General features: G+C 51.8%; 1 protein-coding gene across 1 annotated transcript; it reads right to left on the bottom strand.

The window, feature by feature from the left end:
* Nucleotides 1-8,421: 8,421 nt before the first annotated feature.
* IUM83_11706 (cysteine desulfurase) lies at nucleotides 8,422-10,797 on the bottom strand (the record flags this gene model as incomplete). The annotated part of the gene is made up of 2 exons (XM_067936280.1): nucleotides 8,422-8,529; nucleotides 8,608-10,797. The coding sequence occupies 2 exons, from the start codon at nucleotides 10,795-10,797 to the stop codon at nucleotides 8,422-8,424; spliced, it is 2,298 nt and encodes a 765-aa protein (XP_067798667.1).
* Between the last annotated feature and the right edge of the window lie 7,477 nt (nucleotides 10,798-18,274).

The raw sequence follows: 18,274 nt of genomic DNA, 5'->3' as shown, positions 1-18,274 counted from the left end.
ATTCCGGAAACCGGCCAGGAGTATGTATCCAGACGCCACTGAAACCCCGGCTGCTAGCGCATGTAGCTCACTACATTCCCAAAACGGAAATGGGGAGTGTGGCTGACGCTACGCTTCTGGCAGAAAGATAAAGCGTAAGGCTGGAGGAATGGTGAATTATCGTGTCGCCGACGTGTCCCGGCTCTTGCTGAGCTGAAGATAGACTTGAATGACGTCAATGTCAAAGCGCGGATCGCGAAGTATTTCATGTGTTTTGACCAGCAGGTCGAGGACAATGGTCTAACTTGCAGGTTGGGCTATGGGTCAGCTGTGGGTGAGGCGGGTCAGCAGCGAATGGAAATGAAATGCAAGCTGGTTCTGAAGCACGCACCCTCGAAAGCCGACTTGACTCGGATGGTCTAGTTGACTCACCGCAAGCCGAAGGTCAATGGCCTCGCGCTTCATCACCAGACCATTGAGTCAGCAACACGCCAGCAGCGATACTACCTGATACAGAGTGAGATAAAGCAAAACCCTACTCTGCGTCCCAAGGAGGACGGTAACACGGTAGTCAAAGCGCACCGCGACCTGCTAAGCAACTAACCAAGCCAACGAACGGCTAAGGTGCTACCAGGAAACAGTGGGAGTCGACTCGTTTGTCTTCGACGGAACTGTGCTTCACCAGAGTTGAAAATGCTGCCTTTGAAGAAGCGCTGAGGCGCACGTCTAGTTCAAAACGCGTCCTCGATGTTGATGGCAAACCCGTAGCCGCAGATCACCCGAACCCAGAATAGCACAAGTTCAGGTTCACTTCAACTATGGGTGAAACTTGGAACTCAGAAGGCACTTTACCCGAATGCTCTCCTAGTCAGATAAACCAAGAAATACAGAGTTAACAACACTTAAACTAGCCGCCACTTATTCTTTTGGACCCTCGGACGGTGGGTCGCTCACACACTAGGCTCACCTGAGTCTGAAATTCAGGTGGCTAGCTCGCCTGAACACTCGCCAGTACGCGCCCCACCCTCACTTCAGAGGGAAAATACAATCGCTATCGATTAGCCTTCCCGTCACACGTAGCAGTCCATATAAACCCTGAAAGCGACTACTCAGTACTCCAGTATACAATCATGCAACATGACGTGGGTTATCACGAACAAGCCAGTGACCCAACTAGGATGTGAAAGAGATGGATCGCCCCAGGATACACAAAGCGTATCTGGTCACAACCTAACTGGGCTTGAGTAAGTGGAGCTCACAGAGACGATCCGTCGTTGTGTCGATGCGCCCTTAGCGTCTCGAGGTCATAGCCTCGGGTCCCCCGGATTTTCGTCCGCAGGCTTGGTCGAAGTCGCTTGCTCGTTTCAGTGAAAATTGAACTCTGTATGGTTATCGACTACACTGTCACTTCTCTATTATGTATTAAAATAGTTTTGGTCCACTATGTTTCGGGTCGAATATTGTGGCTTGAGTATACCTTGGGTTCAGTGGTCCTGATTCGTGGCGACTTCGGGCGTCATAACTTCGGTGTGGGTTGATACATTACTTGGTCGCACTTCAATGTCTTGGTAGCAGCATGATGCAAATACTCTACTTCATTCCTTCAAAACGCCAAGTCGGCAGGGCTTAGTGGATTCTCAACGGTTCTTCAACTCACGCGTCACTTGATTCCATACTGGCTTCAAACTGACTTTCACGCTCAGTGTTCAGCTTGACGTATTGGGTGGCTCTTGGAATCTTGGCGCAACTTTGTGAATCTTGGATGTCAGTTTCGGAGACACTTGGTTTTAACATAGGACGACTGTATTCACGGTCCGAACCCAGCGTTCCATCTTAAATTCTGGACCACCTGTCTTTGTGCAAAGTGAATATTTGGATTTCCGTGGGGAGCTCTGAGTGTAAACTCTTCTTCATCACAGACTAGCGTGTAGCTCCACAAATATCAACTCGTACGGACACTAAAATGGACGTGATTTATCTAGCTCCGTGGGAGAAGCTAAAATGCTGTGTGGGGAGCCGGGAACGCCACTCTCGTCGGGAGTTCGCTTCAATCGCTAGCGTTAAAACTCCCCTAACACTTTCTTACGGATAACGCCGAATTATCTATCGCGTACTATTGAACTAAACGCTTAAAAATTCAAGAAAAGTGCACAAATAGGAGAAGATATACTATCAAAACTTAAAATGAGACTTCAGAACTAAATGGTAATCTCGTCCAGATTTTCGAGCAGTTCGTCGGTGGAGTCTTCACCTTCGGAGGTCTTGTCGCGAGCAAGCGTAGACGCCGTGGCGACTTGTGGATCGGTCCTCAAACCACGGAGAAATCCTTGGTGCTGCTACAGAGCGACTCACAATGTCACCAGGTACCGCTTTACCAACGGTTTAATGAAGATTGTTACCCCTAAAAAGCAAAACAAATTATGGACAAAATACCGAAAATATACAAATATTCTGAGGTCAAGTCGGAATCTATTTTTACCTAAGATGTGTCAGCTAGTTGAGGTGTACACATTGGCGTGGGTACAATAGCTCTGTGTACTCAACAACATCTATCGGATTTGAGAGAATAGCCTTCGTTCCAGATCAAAGGCTAGTCAGATCAACCACTGGTCAAGGTCATGAGTCAACATAAATGTCACATTTGATTACTGTAGATTACTCTTTTAACGGTGTCACACCACAGGGTTAATGTGTGAAACAACAGCCAGTCCTTCGGAACCCGGTTGGTTTGTGCGCTCGGCAATTCTGCATCAGTGTCAAATTCGACGAGTCACGCGCAGAACCAACCATGACCAGGTATGGCGTGGCGGCGGAAGCCGAGGCGAGGCAAGGCTGGACAGCGATGAGGCTAGGCGAGGCGGGACAGCGAGGAGGCGAGGCGTGGCGGGTAGCGAGGAGTCGAGGCGTGGCGACGAGAAGGCAGAGCGACGCTAAATACTGGTATGTGCAGTGTTGCAAGCTGTGATGTACGGGAATGATCAACTGACGCTTTGAACGATTTTTATTACTATGTAGCGATGGTATTGGGGCTTTTGTCGTCGTTGGTATCTCTCTAAAATCATATTACGCTACCGTGATTTGAACAAGGTGATGTACAGTCTATCTGAAGCCTACAAGTGTATGCGTTTCGTAACCAGTAGGCGTGTGGACTGTAGCCATTCGGCGTGGTTTTACCCGTAGCCTACTGATGTGAAATGCATTAAGACTTTATGGCATGGGAGTCTAGATCGCTACTGTGTTCGTTGACATTATTGCTCTATCCGTCTAGTACTTCCGCAAATTAGTTTGTTGAACATTAAGTCGGTAGTGCATATATTTATTCGCTTTTAGATTAGCTTCGGTCACGTCTACCATCCCTATATACTCCTAGCGCAGCGTTGGTTACGCAGTTCGCGCTGCATTGCTGCAACATTTCCACGGTCGAAACTGCGCACGGATTCCCATGTGGGCTCTCACTGAACTTGGATCTCGAGACCTCCCTCTACGAGTCGCTAACCCAACAAAGCGGAGTAAGGATACTCGGTCCCCGCGCTTGCGGGAACACCCTCGGTCGTGCGATGGCGCCGGCCGATCGGTGCGTAGGTGTAGGTGGAGTCCTTTTGCGCATAGGAGGAGGGGTAGCAAGTGCTGGCGCAGCGCGAATTCCAGTAGGCCGAATTACCTGCTGGTTTAGAAACTCGCTCAGTACCAGTGGTGAAATACGGCGAACAGGAATGTGGTCGAAAATTGAGACCGCCATTGCCATTAGCTCGTTTGCGTCTTCGCTGGCGGGTAGCTCTCGTAGAAGACGTCGGCGAAGATCCCGGCTGGTTTGGTCGGTCATGTACCGATTTCGCACGCGAAGGTGTTGCACGCATAGTGAATGGAAAGCCGTATGATTAGACATGATCGGAACGGGCAAAAGTGCGAATGATAGCTACAGCATACAGGTAATTCGGCATTATACAAAATTGGTTGGAGTTTGTTGGTGGTTTTTTGTGGTTGTCTATAGTGCGATAATTTATTTTTAAGTCAATGCATCTTAATGAAAACTGAATACAACGCCCTGAGGTTCTGATTCCGAACGTTGAAGTGGTTCATTATAGGCATCCGATTCACTACATACTATATATTTATATCAAAACTTATACATGCACGTTCAGACGGCACCGGCAAGTTTGAAGCAGGTAAAGTTGTTTTTCTCGAGTTTCGTTATTTCCACAGGAGTCACAAAAAAATTGGCTCGAATTTGTCGGGGTATTTTTGTACTTGTGTATAGTGTCGAGATTTGTTTTTTAGTTATAGCGGCGTGCAGAAAATCAATTAGAACACCTGAAGTTCTGATTCCAAACGTTAAAGTGGTTGATTTTGGGGTATTTTGGGTGTCCTACTCGCTTCACACTTGCACGTATAAATGCACAATTAGGTTGCGTAGATATAATTGAAGTCAGAAAAGTTGATATTCTTGAGTATCGTTATTTTTATAGCAGTACATTTAGTTTGTGCTACAAGGTGTGGTACTAATAGACTTGTTCACTCTCGAACTTGTCTGGTAATGCGTGCGCACCTCGTCTTTTGGAAATTTGCTGAAACTAATGACAGCATTTTTGCGAAAGAGTATATCCGTAAGCGAAATTTGATGTCGGAAGATGAGCGGAGGGCAAGCAATACAAAATGGCTAAGCCGGCGTGGAGGCATCGCGCTACGCGAATAATGGGCTGCGCTCAACAAATCCGTGCGTATCTGTTTAATGCAAGAAACACCAGATTCATCACTCCATTTTGATCTCTCTGGGATAATAGACGAAAGACGACGCCGTTCCAACCGCTCGTTGGATACTAATAACGCATCGGACACAGTGCGTGATGGCGATACCAGCGCTCAAAACGAGAGAGAGAGAGAGAGAGAGAGAGAGGTGCAACTACATTTTCTGCAGGAAATACACAGGCTGCTCTTGCCAACAATACTGCTGCGGATACAATCTCCGATGCGAGTGGTGTGACGTCTCCTGGAGGACTCTCCCCTGAAGTATGCGCTTCACGGACCAAGCACCGATACAGTGCTTAAAACACGGAGGAACACAGCGAAAAGTTCCATCCACGAAAAGAGAAATCTTTCTCTGCTTCAGCATATTGAGTAGCACAGGATAGCCCCATCCGATAAGCCGTTCGCGAGTCTTAGTGGTCTTCTCGTAGTACGAGTAGTGGAAAAGGAGAAAATTCGTGTCGGTGGCAACGCCATCGTCGCTGAGCACTTGCGATCATGGAGGAACTTCGATTTGGTCGTATACAGATCCCCCAAATTCCTCCGCCCGAACCCTATTCACTCGTCTCAAGACGTACTCTCTTGTCAATCCGATATGAACCACGGTTTGATCTCGCGAACCGTAAAACTTAGCTCGGACTGCATTCCAAGTAGCAGACCGACTTGCTGTCATTGTGATTGCCAGATCCACTTCACGTTTCATCGGCAAAGTAACATATTCGGTTATACTCGGCGTGAGGTTGATCTCACCGTCTTCACTAGCGCGTTGTCCACACGTGTGGGGCACCAAAAATTCGTGTACCGTTGAAAGCGCATCACGAAATCGCACTTCCCACCGCATTTTGAGCGATACTAACTACATCGGTAGAAAATCTTGTTCTGCAATTTGTTTGCACGAGTGTACTTATACCCTCCAATCCACCGATTCGTGCGGCCCGTGCGGCTCCCGGCGGTAGAGGTACGGTCCCCGATGTCAGTTCCGCCCTCGGGTGGCTGAGGTTCTTCCGTACGAGATACTTCCTCATCCACATGACCAAAACCGAAATCGAAATCCCCGTCGAAGTTGCTTTCGCCGTTCCCGGCGTACCCGCTGATCGAATCGTCTGAGCTAGACATCGGGTTCAGTAAGTGCTCCACACTGATGTACAATGATGTTGGTGTGGGGGTTGCAAGCCTTTGGTTAGAGGTACAATCGATGCCGTGATCCGCCATATATACCCCGTTAACAAATACAAGATCATTAAAAAGGTGTGGTTTTCTCAAAGTACCTGATACAACCTACCTGTCGTAGATGGCGAGTTGACGCGTTGATTTGTGGTCCGTGTACCACTACGGTAGGCTGACACACCGAGGTTCAGAGCCTGGCGGCGTGTAGATCGGCGGAGTCAAGGCGGCATTCTTATTGTGGTGGGCCTACTTTGGCTCACTACTTTAGCTTACACGTCGCGCTACGTGCATGAGGAAGCGTAGGAGTTTATTAATGATTTGAATTAATTATACTTGAGTCCACAAGTATAATATAAATCAAATAAAGACACTAAATAGCTAATTTAAGGTAAAATGGGAACTGTATTGTTTGTAAATTGATCTTCCTCCTAAATCTGCTAAAACTGTTTATCATCTATGAAAGGGGTTGACAGTGGCTGGCTGTCAGAGCCCCGCCAATATGCACGTCTGTAATTGGTAGAAAGATGCTGCTTTCTACCAATAGGATCTTTGGGTATGTGTAAACCACTCATTGTGGTGCCCCACTTCAATGTATTCATTGGTGTGCCTTACACCAATGTGAGGAAGTATCTAAAACCTTTAACAGATATTTATCTGTTAAATCATAAGTGACAGTTGTCACTTGTGACCGTTGTCACTTGTGTGTGTAGCCCCGTTACACTTATGTTGCGCAAATAAACACGTGTCCGATGTTGTTGTGAGCGAACGAGTTCCAGTAGAAGATTGAAGCGAAGAGAGCAGGAGGGGTTATCTGTTTCATGACGGTGGTTTCTGGCTAAAATTTTTGTCCGCTTTTCGTTTTAGTCGTTGTTGGATATTGCTTGCACACAGCGAATCTTCTTAACCCTTCGAGCTTATAAAAAACTTGTGTTTTGCACCAAGTGGATTTGAGTGTTGATACAACTTTGTAGCGGAGTTGTGATAAAGTTTGTATTGTTGCACACAGCGGAATATCAAGAGTTGATAAAACTTTTTATTTTAGCGAGCTACAGATTACGTAGGAGTCGGTGCAATTCTGCTCGAGGTATATTACTTCTGAGCTCATGAGACTAATGCAATTGCTCATGAGACTAATGCAATTGTGCACGGTACATATTACTTACCAGTAGCGACGTTAAGAATAGGTTTCCATGAAAGCAGCTGGCTACCCAAGCGACGGTAAGGTTCAAGTTGACCAAACTTAACCTGACCTGTTTTGCCCTCTACCTTTGAGAGGAGGTACTCAACTCGGCAATGGTACGTTATTTGGCGTTATCCGTTATGATGTCTACACGGTCTATTCTTACTGTAACGTGTAAGTGTTTTCGCGTTGAGGCGTACCATCCTTCAGCAAATTGCTGGTTGTTCTATTGCTGAGCAATCGCTCAAAATATAGTTTATAACCCGCCGATTTTATTTTAATTTAGACCGGGGATCTGACTGTATTAAAGTTATGGACAAAATTAATCCAACAATTATGGTCGAAAATAAGACAATATTATTAAAAACTATGGTATTATTATTATTATTATCATTATTATTAGGCTGTGTGGTATCGATCGATCATGTGCAACCATTCCCCCCACAAGTCCCCGACAAGGCTTCAAGCCGAGTCTCCGAATTGACAGTGCCTGCCATTGATGGATTGAAAGAAAGGAAGCGGCGATGACCACAGAAAATTTTCAAGGGATCCGGTCTTGGCTGTCAAGTCTACGCCGTTCTGGCTGGCACACCGATCTCTGGGCCATCATGTACGCGTGGTATTTCCCGAAGGACATGCCAAACCCAGGGCCAGCGGTTCGACTGGGTTAGTGTCGTCGTCACGACTCGTCGTGTGGATCGACAGCCGTGCCGTCGAGAACCCGAAAATCATCGGCGAGTCGCCCTCGTCGTCCGTCACTTCGTACTCCAAGTGCACCCCGCCGCCGCCAGGAACAACGGCTTCTACACGGTGGGCACCACCTGGAAGAGCGGCGACGAGTACCAGGATCTCATAATGTGGAAGAAACTAAGGCTGGTGGCCCCAGCTACAGCTACTACTATCCTCAGCCCCCCCCCCCCCCCCCCCCCCCCCCAATTCATAAATGTTTGTTTCGGTGTAGAAGAGTTTAGCTGGCGCCTAAGGCAACAAGACTTCTTCGAATTGAACTCTATATCCGTATCAGACTTGGTGACGCCTAAGATCAATGATCGCTTAGCGGCGATCTGCCCGACGCATCGGCCACAGCGTGATTCACACCAGCACGTGCCTCATGGGTGGCGGCAAACATCAGGAACGGGGGAAGTTGTACATGGAGCTTGAACCCGTGGGATCGACATGCTGCGCTTGAAGCTGACTCACTTGAAGCAAGTAAACACGACAGCGATATTAATAAAAAGCCCTAATACCGATGAGCTCCATTGCACAATGTTAATGCTGCAAGCTATAAAACAAGCGCTGGCCTTGCCTGCTCTAATCCGGGCAAGTCCCCATTTACACCAACACCCTCTTCCTTACTGACACTTCTCCGAACCGCCGAAGACGACGCACATGGCCTCCTCCTCCTTCAGCACGGTCCTCTCCACATCCGGCCTCTTGTCCTTCATGGCCTCCACCTCGTCCTTCATGAACACATTGAGCACGAACCGTCCCATGAGACTGCGCCTCATCTTGCCCATGGACGGCACGCCTTGCCACACCTTGTGAACAGAGCCGTCCAGGTAGCGCTGAGGCTGGCACGGACCCTCAATCTTCTCCGCGAGCTCCGGTTTCTCGCCGGTCTCCTTGTAGGCAGCGACGGCCTCGTGCGGGTACACGAACCAGCGCAGCCACTCGTGGCTAGGCACCAACTTCTGGCCCTCCGGGGTCTCCTCCACCGACGCGGCCTCTTCAATGCAGGCGTCGGCCAGCACAGCGGCGCGCTCCAGGTTTTCCCGGCGGTGGGCGGCAATGCTGCGAATGGGGGCGACACATACAGAAGCGCGCACCGTTTCCACGTCGTCGAGCTGCATGCTGGCCAGGAACTTCTTGGCCGGGAAGGAGGAGGCAGCACGTGAAGTGTGACGCCACGCTCCGTTGTGCGGGTCGTACTCGTACTGCGGCAGGAACTTCCAGCCGTGGTCGGCCACGAAGTTCACCGCCTCCAGGATGTACTCGACCTCGTCTTCGTCAGCGAAGTACGGGAAGCTCATGCGGGCGACACCCGGTTTCAGCACCTCGTCCTTGGCGACGACGGCGTAGCCCAAAGCAGTGATGTGCTCACGGCTGAGACCAAGCAGGCGAGCACCGAAGGGGCCGGCACACTGGCAGCCACCCCGGGCCTGGATGCCGAACAGGTCGTTCAGCAAGGCGCACACGAAGTTGTGGTGCAGGAAGCGGTCGCCGAAGCGAACCAGGAACGAGAAGACCGGCAGCTGGTCCACGTCCTCGTGGCCGAGCAGCACGATGTGGTTGTTGCGACCCAACACCTCCCGAACGTGCTGCACGTGTTGGCGCTCGAGCTTCATGATGTTCTTGGGGCCGACACGCTGCTTGATCTCGAAAGCGAGACCAAGGCGGATGCTGCCCAGGATGTCGGGGGTGCCTCCTTCTTCACGCTCCACCTTGTTGGCAAGGTAGCTATGGGCCTTTTCGGTGACGAACAGCACGGTACCACCGCCGGGCATGGTGGGGACCTCGTTGCTCATCAGGTTCTTCTTGACCACCAATACACCGGGTGAACCGGGCCCGCCGACGAACTTGTGGCCCGAGAAGAACACTGCGTCCTTGTAGGCGTCGGGGTCCTTGGGGTTCATGTCGAGATCGACGTACGGGGCGCAGGTGGCGTAGTCCCAGCACGACAGGGCTCCGTACTTGTGCAGCAGCTTGGACACCTTGTCCACGTCGGCCAGCATGCCCGTGAGGTTGGAGGCGGCGGCGAACGTGCCGATCTTGAGGTCGCGGCCCTGGTAGCTCTGGAGCTGGCGCTCGAGCTCGTCTAGGTCCAGGCCGCCAGCGTTGGCCTCCGGGATCTCGACCACGTCGGCGCAGTACAGCTCGCGCCATGGCAAGAGGTTCGAGTGGTGTGAGAACGGGCACGTGAAGATGACCGGCCGCTTGTACGGGCGGTGATGGCGCCGCATCGTGGTGAGACCGAGCGCGGTGATGAATTTGTTGATGGCGCTCGTGCATCCTTGACCCGTGAAGAGCACGACGTCGCGGGCGCCGCTGCCGTGTAGACGGGCGTTGACGGCCTTGCCGATGATTTGGCGGGCCTCCTCGCGGAACGAGGTGGTTTGCAGCCCCGTGACGGACGTGGTGGTGTGCGTGTTGCCGTAGGTGGGCATGACCTCGTTGCGCATGAACGTCTCGATGCTCTCGATGGCCTTGCCGCTGGCCGTGTAGTCGGCGTAGCACTGCGCCTTAACGCCGAAGGGCGTCTCAAACGGTACGTTGCGGCCGATCATGTTGTCGGCGATGTCGTGCAACAGTTGCACGTCGATTTCGTCGTCGTCTTCATCCGCTTCGACCGTAGCGCCCTCGACCGACGAGATGTCGGTGGCGATCGACGTGCGCACGGTCATGCGACGGTCGGCCTCCTTCATGAGGTCCATTGCGAGCTGGGCGTCGACGTCGGTCGTCGTCGGGGCCGCCTCGACCACGCTGTTGGAGCTGGACGAGGTCGCCGAACCCGTTTCGTGCTTGTCATCGTCAGCGGTGGCGGCAGCGGCGGCAATGGCCTGCCGCTGTCGGTCCACGCGCTCGGCTTCTAGGTCAATGGACGACGTGTCCGTGCGGTTGAGCGGGTTGTTGGAGCGCGAGGACAGCACGTTCGGGTCCTCGATGTCCTTGGTCACCGCCAGCAAACTGCGGCGCGGCAGATAGCTCTCGTCAATGCTCTGGCGCATCATCGCGGATACGCGTGCGTATCAGACGAGCGAGCGGATCACCAACGAATCGTTGGCAACGATAACCCCTTGGCGGTTTGGCGTCGAGTTTGGAAGTGACAGCCAAGTGTTTCGGTCTGCAGAGGCCAGGCTACCTCGACTAGGGTCTCAGGTCACCGCGCCAATTGTTGAGGCCTCCGGCCGGGATTCAAGCACGCACATGCTGCTCTTGACGGGCCTGTCCAAACCACAGACGGGTGATGCTGTAGACGCTGCGAATGGCCGAGGAAAGGCTAGGCGCGCCGCCAGTCGAGGCGCGTTTGACGGCGCACCTGCATAAACGGTTAACAGGAGTTGCATGCGCCGCTCGTCGCCGATTTGCGCCTCTTATCCTTCAGACGAGGCTCGTCCGATTGCGATCACGGTGTTCATTGTTCAGCGTGACCAAGGACGTGAACGGCGCTGCAGCTCCCTGCAGCGGTACGCCATCTGACAGAGTTACAGCTCCATACCAAACGCTCGGCCAAATGGGTTCGGTCGCCATGTGCGAGCGCATCGCATCGATCGGCGCTCTGCGCTCGGAAGAAATTTCGCCTTCAAGGGTGACATTGTTGACCAGGCCAACGTAGAGCATGCATGCAAGGTGCGTTGGATACCGCCGACCCGCGGCGAGGGATGATCCCTCACGGATCACGCCACGTAGGAACTTGCAACGGCGGGAAGAAAGAGAGCAAGCGTGCAGCTCTCGCTTGCTGAGATCGCGGCGCGGTATATCCCTCCCGCAGCGACGAGGCAACAGGGCACGCCAGGCGCAGAGCTTGCGCGCCGGCGCAGTTGCCGGCCTCCGCCGGAGCTACTCTGCTGCTAGTACATGCAGTTAGTGGTGGGTACCTATGAGCTGACCTGTTCGCCGCCCTCGGCTCGGCATGCACCTGCACGTGCAGCGATATACAATACTTGAACTGTAGATTTAGATCTTCAGGTATCGCAGCTGTAGACGCCATCGCTATGGCCATGATGGGCCTTTGCCAATAATGGAGCTGCACGACCGCGCGGTCGGCGAGTATTATTGCCTATCCGAGATCGCTACCTCGAGCGGGCGCGAAAAGCTTGGCTCGCCCAGCCGCCTCGCGGCCTGTATGCGCTTCGCCCCGACACTACGCCGGGATGCTGATCAGCTCTAAACCGAATCTTGCGGGGCCACTCCGGCTGTCCTGCAGGCACGGCGGCGACGCTTCGTTGTTGAGGAGCCTCGGGTCCTTTTCGGAGGTCTTACAAATGCAACTACGAGTGTACACTGCGATGCAAGACTCTTGCACTGCGCTTTCCGTTGCTGCCGCCCGACATACCTGAATTGCCAATTCCCACGTGGCACCGATCCGTATGCCACGCCGGTCACGTGGGGGGCACAGTCGTCCTGTGTGCCTGACCCCGACTACTGGTCGGCGGCAAATGCTCCCAGGTGGCGTTGACAGCGTTGGCGAGTCCCTGCACCAGTTGACAACGGCGATGCATTTCAAACGCCAACCTGATCTACTAGGCATGTTACATGTGGACTCTCAAAGCACAGTGAGATCGTCGATCGATGTGCGTGACAGCGCGACGACAATGGATTTCCTCGCCGAAACGGGGCGGACCAAGCCGGAGACTCCGCAGCGCTGCCGTGACTTGCGGTCCATAAACTCCACAGCGGCAGCGCGAGTTACGGTCGGTTGATCCATAGATTCCGCAGCCACAGTGTGGCTCCGGGATCTGTGCGGCCCACAGCCCCATGGCAATGCCATTGGCATGAATATTCCCAGGACTCATGGTGACCTGACCTAACATGGTCCAGCATGGGAAGCACTTGTTTAAAGAAAAAGAACATAAATTGTAACAACAACACGAGTTGTCTTATTATAAAACACATAGCCATTGTCAATACGGTATGAGTCGTGCCGTCTTCTGTGGAGTCGTGTCGTTGAGGCTGGTCAATTTGACCAAGACTTTGGCCTAATTTCCAGGCTGACCATTCAGCTGATGCCCATTACGGTAAAGAGCAGATCGTTTAGCTTCGCCCTCGCATCGTGGATGGGGGAAGGAATTGATTATGAAGTTGAATGAAGTGTGGAAAATGGAGTTAGCAATTTGAACAGGCAACACTTTATTAGTTCAGTACAGTCACACCACCATAATTGTATAGGAGACGCGCTTCTCGTTCCCGTTGTCCCTGTCAGCATCGTCACGGGTACTGTTTTTGCAGTCTCTTCAGGTTGCCCGCAATTTTCGAAGCCATTCCACAACGCCCTCCGCAGTTTTATCACAATACCCAATATTTGTAGTGCAAGGGAAGATAGAAATCGCAACACTAATACCGGTTACCCCAATTCAGAATCTACTCGCGAGGCTAAGGGTGTTGGACGAGGAAGATGGTTGGTTGAGAAATGAATGTGAAGGCTAAAGGAACTCTAGGTTACGACGTCCATTTAGAGAGTTAAAGCGCCAATCTTGGTGCTCATTTAGAGAATAAAGATGCTTTTATCAGTTTGAGAACCACTAGTGAAATTCATATAGTCCGGTTTACAATGAAGGAATCATGGTCAGATAGGGAAAGCGTGGTCAGTTAGAAGGGCTCAATTAAGGAGGTGTGACTGTACTGTAGCTACAGTACTGGTGTCTACACTTTGGCGTGGAAAATAGGGTTGCTATTGTAATATTGCCAAGATTGTCAATCACAATAATTGATTTGCTGAAATCTCAATCGGCAATCACAATCCCCAGTGACTCCATTCTACTTTTTGACCCCTGCGCACGGTTTCAGTTGCAATCTAGTAGAGAAATACTTAGTAAGCAGCTGCAAGTCCAGAGAACCGATGTTAGCTACCAGCTATTTTTTCTTGACTTTCTGGCTCCTTAAGAATGCGAGACAAGGGAAATTTTGGCTTAATTGTTGGGGTACAAGATGAATATACGACCAACACATTCAAAATTTCAATGTTCTGAAGCTTAGCAGCTCTGCGATGGAGCAAGTAGGTAGATACGTTAGGACGATTACAAGACCAAGCGAATAGAAATGCACCTCGCCAGAGGAAACGTAAGCGAGGTTATAGATTGCAATATTGTATTTAATATTGCAATAATTGTTTGGACAAGATCTGGTGTCACGTGATCTGTAGAACGAAGTCTTGCGGAGGACTTGAGATAGAGTAGGAAAATTGAAGACTGATAGATTGAATGAAGCAAATGAAAGGAGCTCTGGGCTACGGCTGTTACCTGGCTCCAGATGTGCCTGTCAGTCCGTTGGGAAACGGACGCTGCTAGTGTTGGTTTCAGGTTGCTGGATGCAGGTTGTTGCAAGTTGGTAGGCAGACTGGCGATGCATCATCGTCACAGTTCCTCCCTTAGACGCGCAGTAGCGCGAGTTTTCGGTAATGTGTCGAGGTAGCGGCGAATAAGCCCGATGACTTGACTCAGATTTTGAACCGGTTCCCATGAAGGGCTGATCGTAGAATCCTGCCATCGTACGAAGTATTGCGTCTGGCCGTGGCGCCTCCGATGCTTGGTGATCGCGGCAACGAGGTGACCCACGGCTCCATCAAGCTGTAAGCACGGGTTGAACTCGGTTGATCCTACTGGCGGAGGCGTCATGATGATATGGCCGAAGCATGGAGACGTGAAATTCGGGAAAAAGTCGGGTGTATACACTGGTCGACAGCGCAGACAGACCGTCCACGTACTGTGGCCGCCGCCAGACAAAACCGAAGTAGGAGCAGGCTGCTGAAAGGTGGTAAATCGAGTTTATAGCGATCGGGGCCCGTGATGCTTGTCACGCGGTAGGGTCCGATGAATCTTGCGGCAAATTTTCGCGCACCATCCGTACCGACGTGATCCAATTCGAGGTTGCGAGTGTTTAGTAGTACATCATCGCCAACGCTGTAGGTGGTGTGAGGTCGGTTTTTGTCGTAGTTACGCTGCCAATTGGCCTGAGCCGCAGCAATAGCGTCGCGAGCTTGACCGAGAATTGTCTGTTGATGCTCGAGAAATGAAGTTGCCTGCCGCTGCTTCGGGGTTGGACGTGGGATGACGCAGTCTGCCACCGACCGAGGTTCGTAGCCTAAATCCGCCATGAATGGTGACATCCCGATAGACTCGTGGTTGCGGGAGTTGTAGGCGAATTCAGCAAGAGGTAGTAACTCGTCCCAATTGCTCTGATGCGGGTTCACGAAGTGGCGAAGATATTCAGACAGCACCTTATTGGTGACCTCCGACTGCCCATCGGTGGAGGGTTTAAATGCTGTACTGAGGTTCAGCCTGGTACTTTGAAGGTCCATGATGTTTTCCACAGGCTAGAAGTAAATTTTGCGTCACGATCGAGACGATAGACATGGGTAATCCGTGGAGCCGCTGGTAAAAGTCTCGAAAGAGCTTTGCCGTCTCGCGAGTTGTCGCGTTTGATTTGGTAGGCAGGAAGTGAGCCCTCTTCGTAAGTCGGTCCACAATAACGAAAATTGCATCGAAACCCGTATCGGTCTGGGGCAAATTCGTCATGAAATCCATGCTGATGTCGGTCCAGCGCTGCTCGGGAACCTCCAAAGGGTGAAGATGCCCGGTTGGTTTGCCGCGAATGTACTTGTTCCGCTGACAAAGTTCGCATGTCTCGACATAGGAGCGGATAGACTTCACCATGCCAGGCCAATAGTATTTAGATGCGACGAGTAGTTGTGTCTTGGCCTGTCCAGGATGACCGCGAGTCGGTGTGTCATGCTCTTCGTGTATGATGGTATTTATCAGCGCAGTGTCGGCTGGAACACACACTCGAGCCGGCGCGCCAGGTCGAATCCGAAAGAAAAGCAGACCATCTAAGAGCTCGAAGCGCTGATATTTGCGCGGCCGAGTTGAATTCGTCGTGAGTGAACTCCAAATTGGCCCAAAATATTTGTCCGAAGGGTAAACGCGACTGCATTCCGCCGAGATATCGACCGGTGTTGAAGTTGAGTGGGCAAATAGTGCTTCTTCGCCGGTTGGTTCTGGACCAGTAAGCGACTTTAACAAAGCCGAAAGGCTAACTGCTCGGCTGGTACCGTCGTTCCAGCTCGGATTGCGCGAGATTGTGTCAGCCACCACGTTTGTTGCACCCGGGACCCACTGATTGAGGTTGAAAAGTGCGAGCTCGTTCAGCCATCTAGCAAGTCTCTGAGAGCACGTCTGCTGTTGTAAGATGCCTTCGATCGTGCGGTGGTCAGTATTTATGAAGAATGGTCGGTCGATCAGATAGACCTTCCAAACTCGCATCGCGTGTAGCGCAGCTAACAATTCCTTTCGCGAGTAGGATAAATGAGTTCCGCCCTTGAAAGCTTACGCCCATTGAAAGCGATGATCCGCTCGCGACCGGAATCGTCGTACTGGAAAGGTACCCCGATTGCGAAGTCTGAAGCGTCCATACTGACGTGAAATGGTTTGAGAAATCTGGGTGCGCGAGGACGGTGGAAGCCAGCTTACGCTTGAGCTCATCAAATGCGTGCTGCTCCTTCTCGCCGAAGGTGATTGGGTCGCGGCGGCTCTTGCCTTTGTCAGTTCGGTGAGCGGGGCCATCAGGTCGCCGAAGCCATCGCAGTACTTCATCACATAGACGCAGGTACCGAGAAAAGACTGCAGCTCTTGCTTCGTGCGAGGTGTCGGCCAGTCTTTTATCACTTGAATTTTGCTGGGGTCCATTCGAATGTCATCCTTTCCGACAAAATCACCGAGACATGGGATCTCAGTGGCACAAAATGTGCACTTCTCGATCTTGATGTAGCGATGTTGCTCAGCGCACCTTGTTAGCACTTTCTCCAAGGCGACGAGGTGGTCATCGATCGAGTCGGAGAGTGAACACGAAAAGGTCGTCGAAGTACGTCTGGCAGCAGGACTGGAGATCCGAGAATACCGCTTGCACGAGGCGGTTAAACGATGACGGGCTGCTGGAAATGCCCATCGGAGTCACTAAGTACTCGAAGAGGCCGTCTGGGGTAGCGAATGCAGTAAAGGGTATCGATTCTTCGACCAGCTTGACTTGAAAAATCCCAGCAAGTCCATTGCGGAAAACAGCTTGCCCTTGGCCATCGCGCGCAGAATATCGTCCTTCCGTGGGATTGGATTCGCTGGAACGCGAATTTTGTGTTCAGCCCCTGAAATCATGAACTATTCGCCATTCCCCGGTACGCTTCTTGACACAGAAGGTTGGGGCGCAGTACGGTGAAGTGGAGGCCTGATCATCTTGGCGTCCAGCATCTCAGCCGTCCACGCACGGATAGCCTCGTTGCTCGGCAGAAACCGGGAATTGTTTGCGGTGAATAGAACGTCGTCTTCTAGCTCGATCTTGGCGTCCGTACCAGCTTGGCGGGTGGGGAACGGCTGGAAGATGACTGCGAAAACTTTATCGCGGAATTTGATCACAAGCGGGTAAGCAGGAGACGTTTTCAGCTTTTCCCACGCCAGGTCTGCCTTGCTGGGTTCATCACTGGGGTTCACAAAGAAGCAGAACTCGTTGTCGCATTCACGAAGGAGGCGACGTAGGTGACGAGGTCGAACTAGCCTCGTAGTTCCAACATCCGAGTGATGCCCATGTAAATAGTAATAGTTGAGAAGTGCTTCGTCATCCGATTGGTCGGTACGTCGGGTGCTGCCGCGACGTTGCCCTGCAATACATCGCGCAGGCTGTACGGGGACGCACGGGTGAAAAGCAAGTGCAGATAGTCGGTCGCGTGGTCGGACAGTTTGAGCTTCCAATCAATATCGGGGTTGGTGTCCACTAGCCACGGCATACCGAGGAGAATATCCTTTCCTTCAGAATATCCAGTACAAAGCTTTGGAGCTGTAAGGAGGAATCCGTCCAAAGCAAACTTGAGCGTGACGACTCGTCTTGGAATAATCGTGGTTGAGCCGCTCCCCAAGCGAATTATAAGGGGTTTAGAGTAGTCTCGAACAGGCAACTGCAGAGACTCAACGAGTCGTGGTGATACCGCGTTGAACGAAGCACCACTATCGATAAATGTAGATGCAGCATGGCTACCGACACGGCCATGCTGCTCTAGGTAACATAAATTTTGTTGGAGGTCGATCTGAAGACCGCTTCGTCAGTGCCATAGTTGAAGCTCTGAGAGGCGATATGAGACCGAACCTTGGCTTGACGGCTTGCAGTCGCATGGCGGGCGGCTGAAGCGTCAGACTCGGTGGGCGCCAGCCCACCGAGTCACCTAGCTTGCCACCACCACCTTGCTGCCGATCTGGGCAGGCAGGTGCGATGTGGCCCTCCACACCGCAGTGGTGACAAGTGGTACAAACCAGTCACTTTAGGCTGACTAGCCCCGAGGCGGGTTTGCTCTTCCGGAAACTGGGCTTAGTCGAACCGGCAGCGTCAAGTCGAGTTGAAGCCGAAGTTGAAGTTGACCCCGAACCCTTCTGATTCTGATTCTGGGGTTGATTCTGGCGGAACTTCGAGGGCTTGCGCGCGTCTTCAAGCGCTGCGCGTGGTCGATAGTTT

Source organism: Phytophthora cinnamomi, assembly GCF_018691715.1.
Source record: "Phytophthora cinnamomi strain GKB4 chromosome Unknown Contig8, whole genome shotgun sequence".
Taxonomy (NCBI): Eukaryota; Oomycota; class Peronosporomycetes; order Peronosporales; family Peronosporaceae; genus Phytophthora; species Phytophthora cinnamomi.
This window is presented reverse-complemented; position numbering and strand designations above follow the sequence as displayed.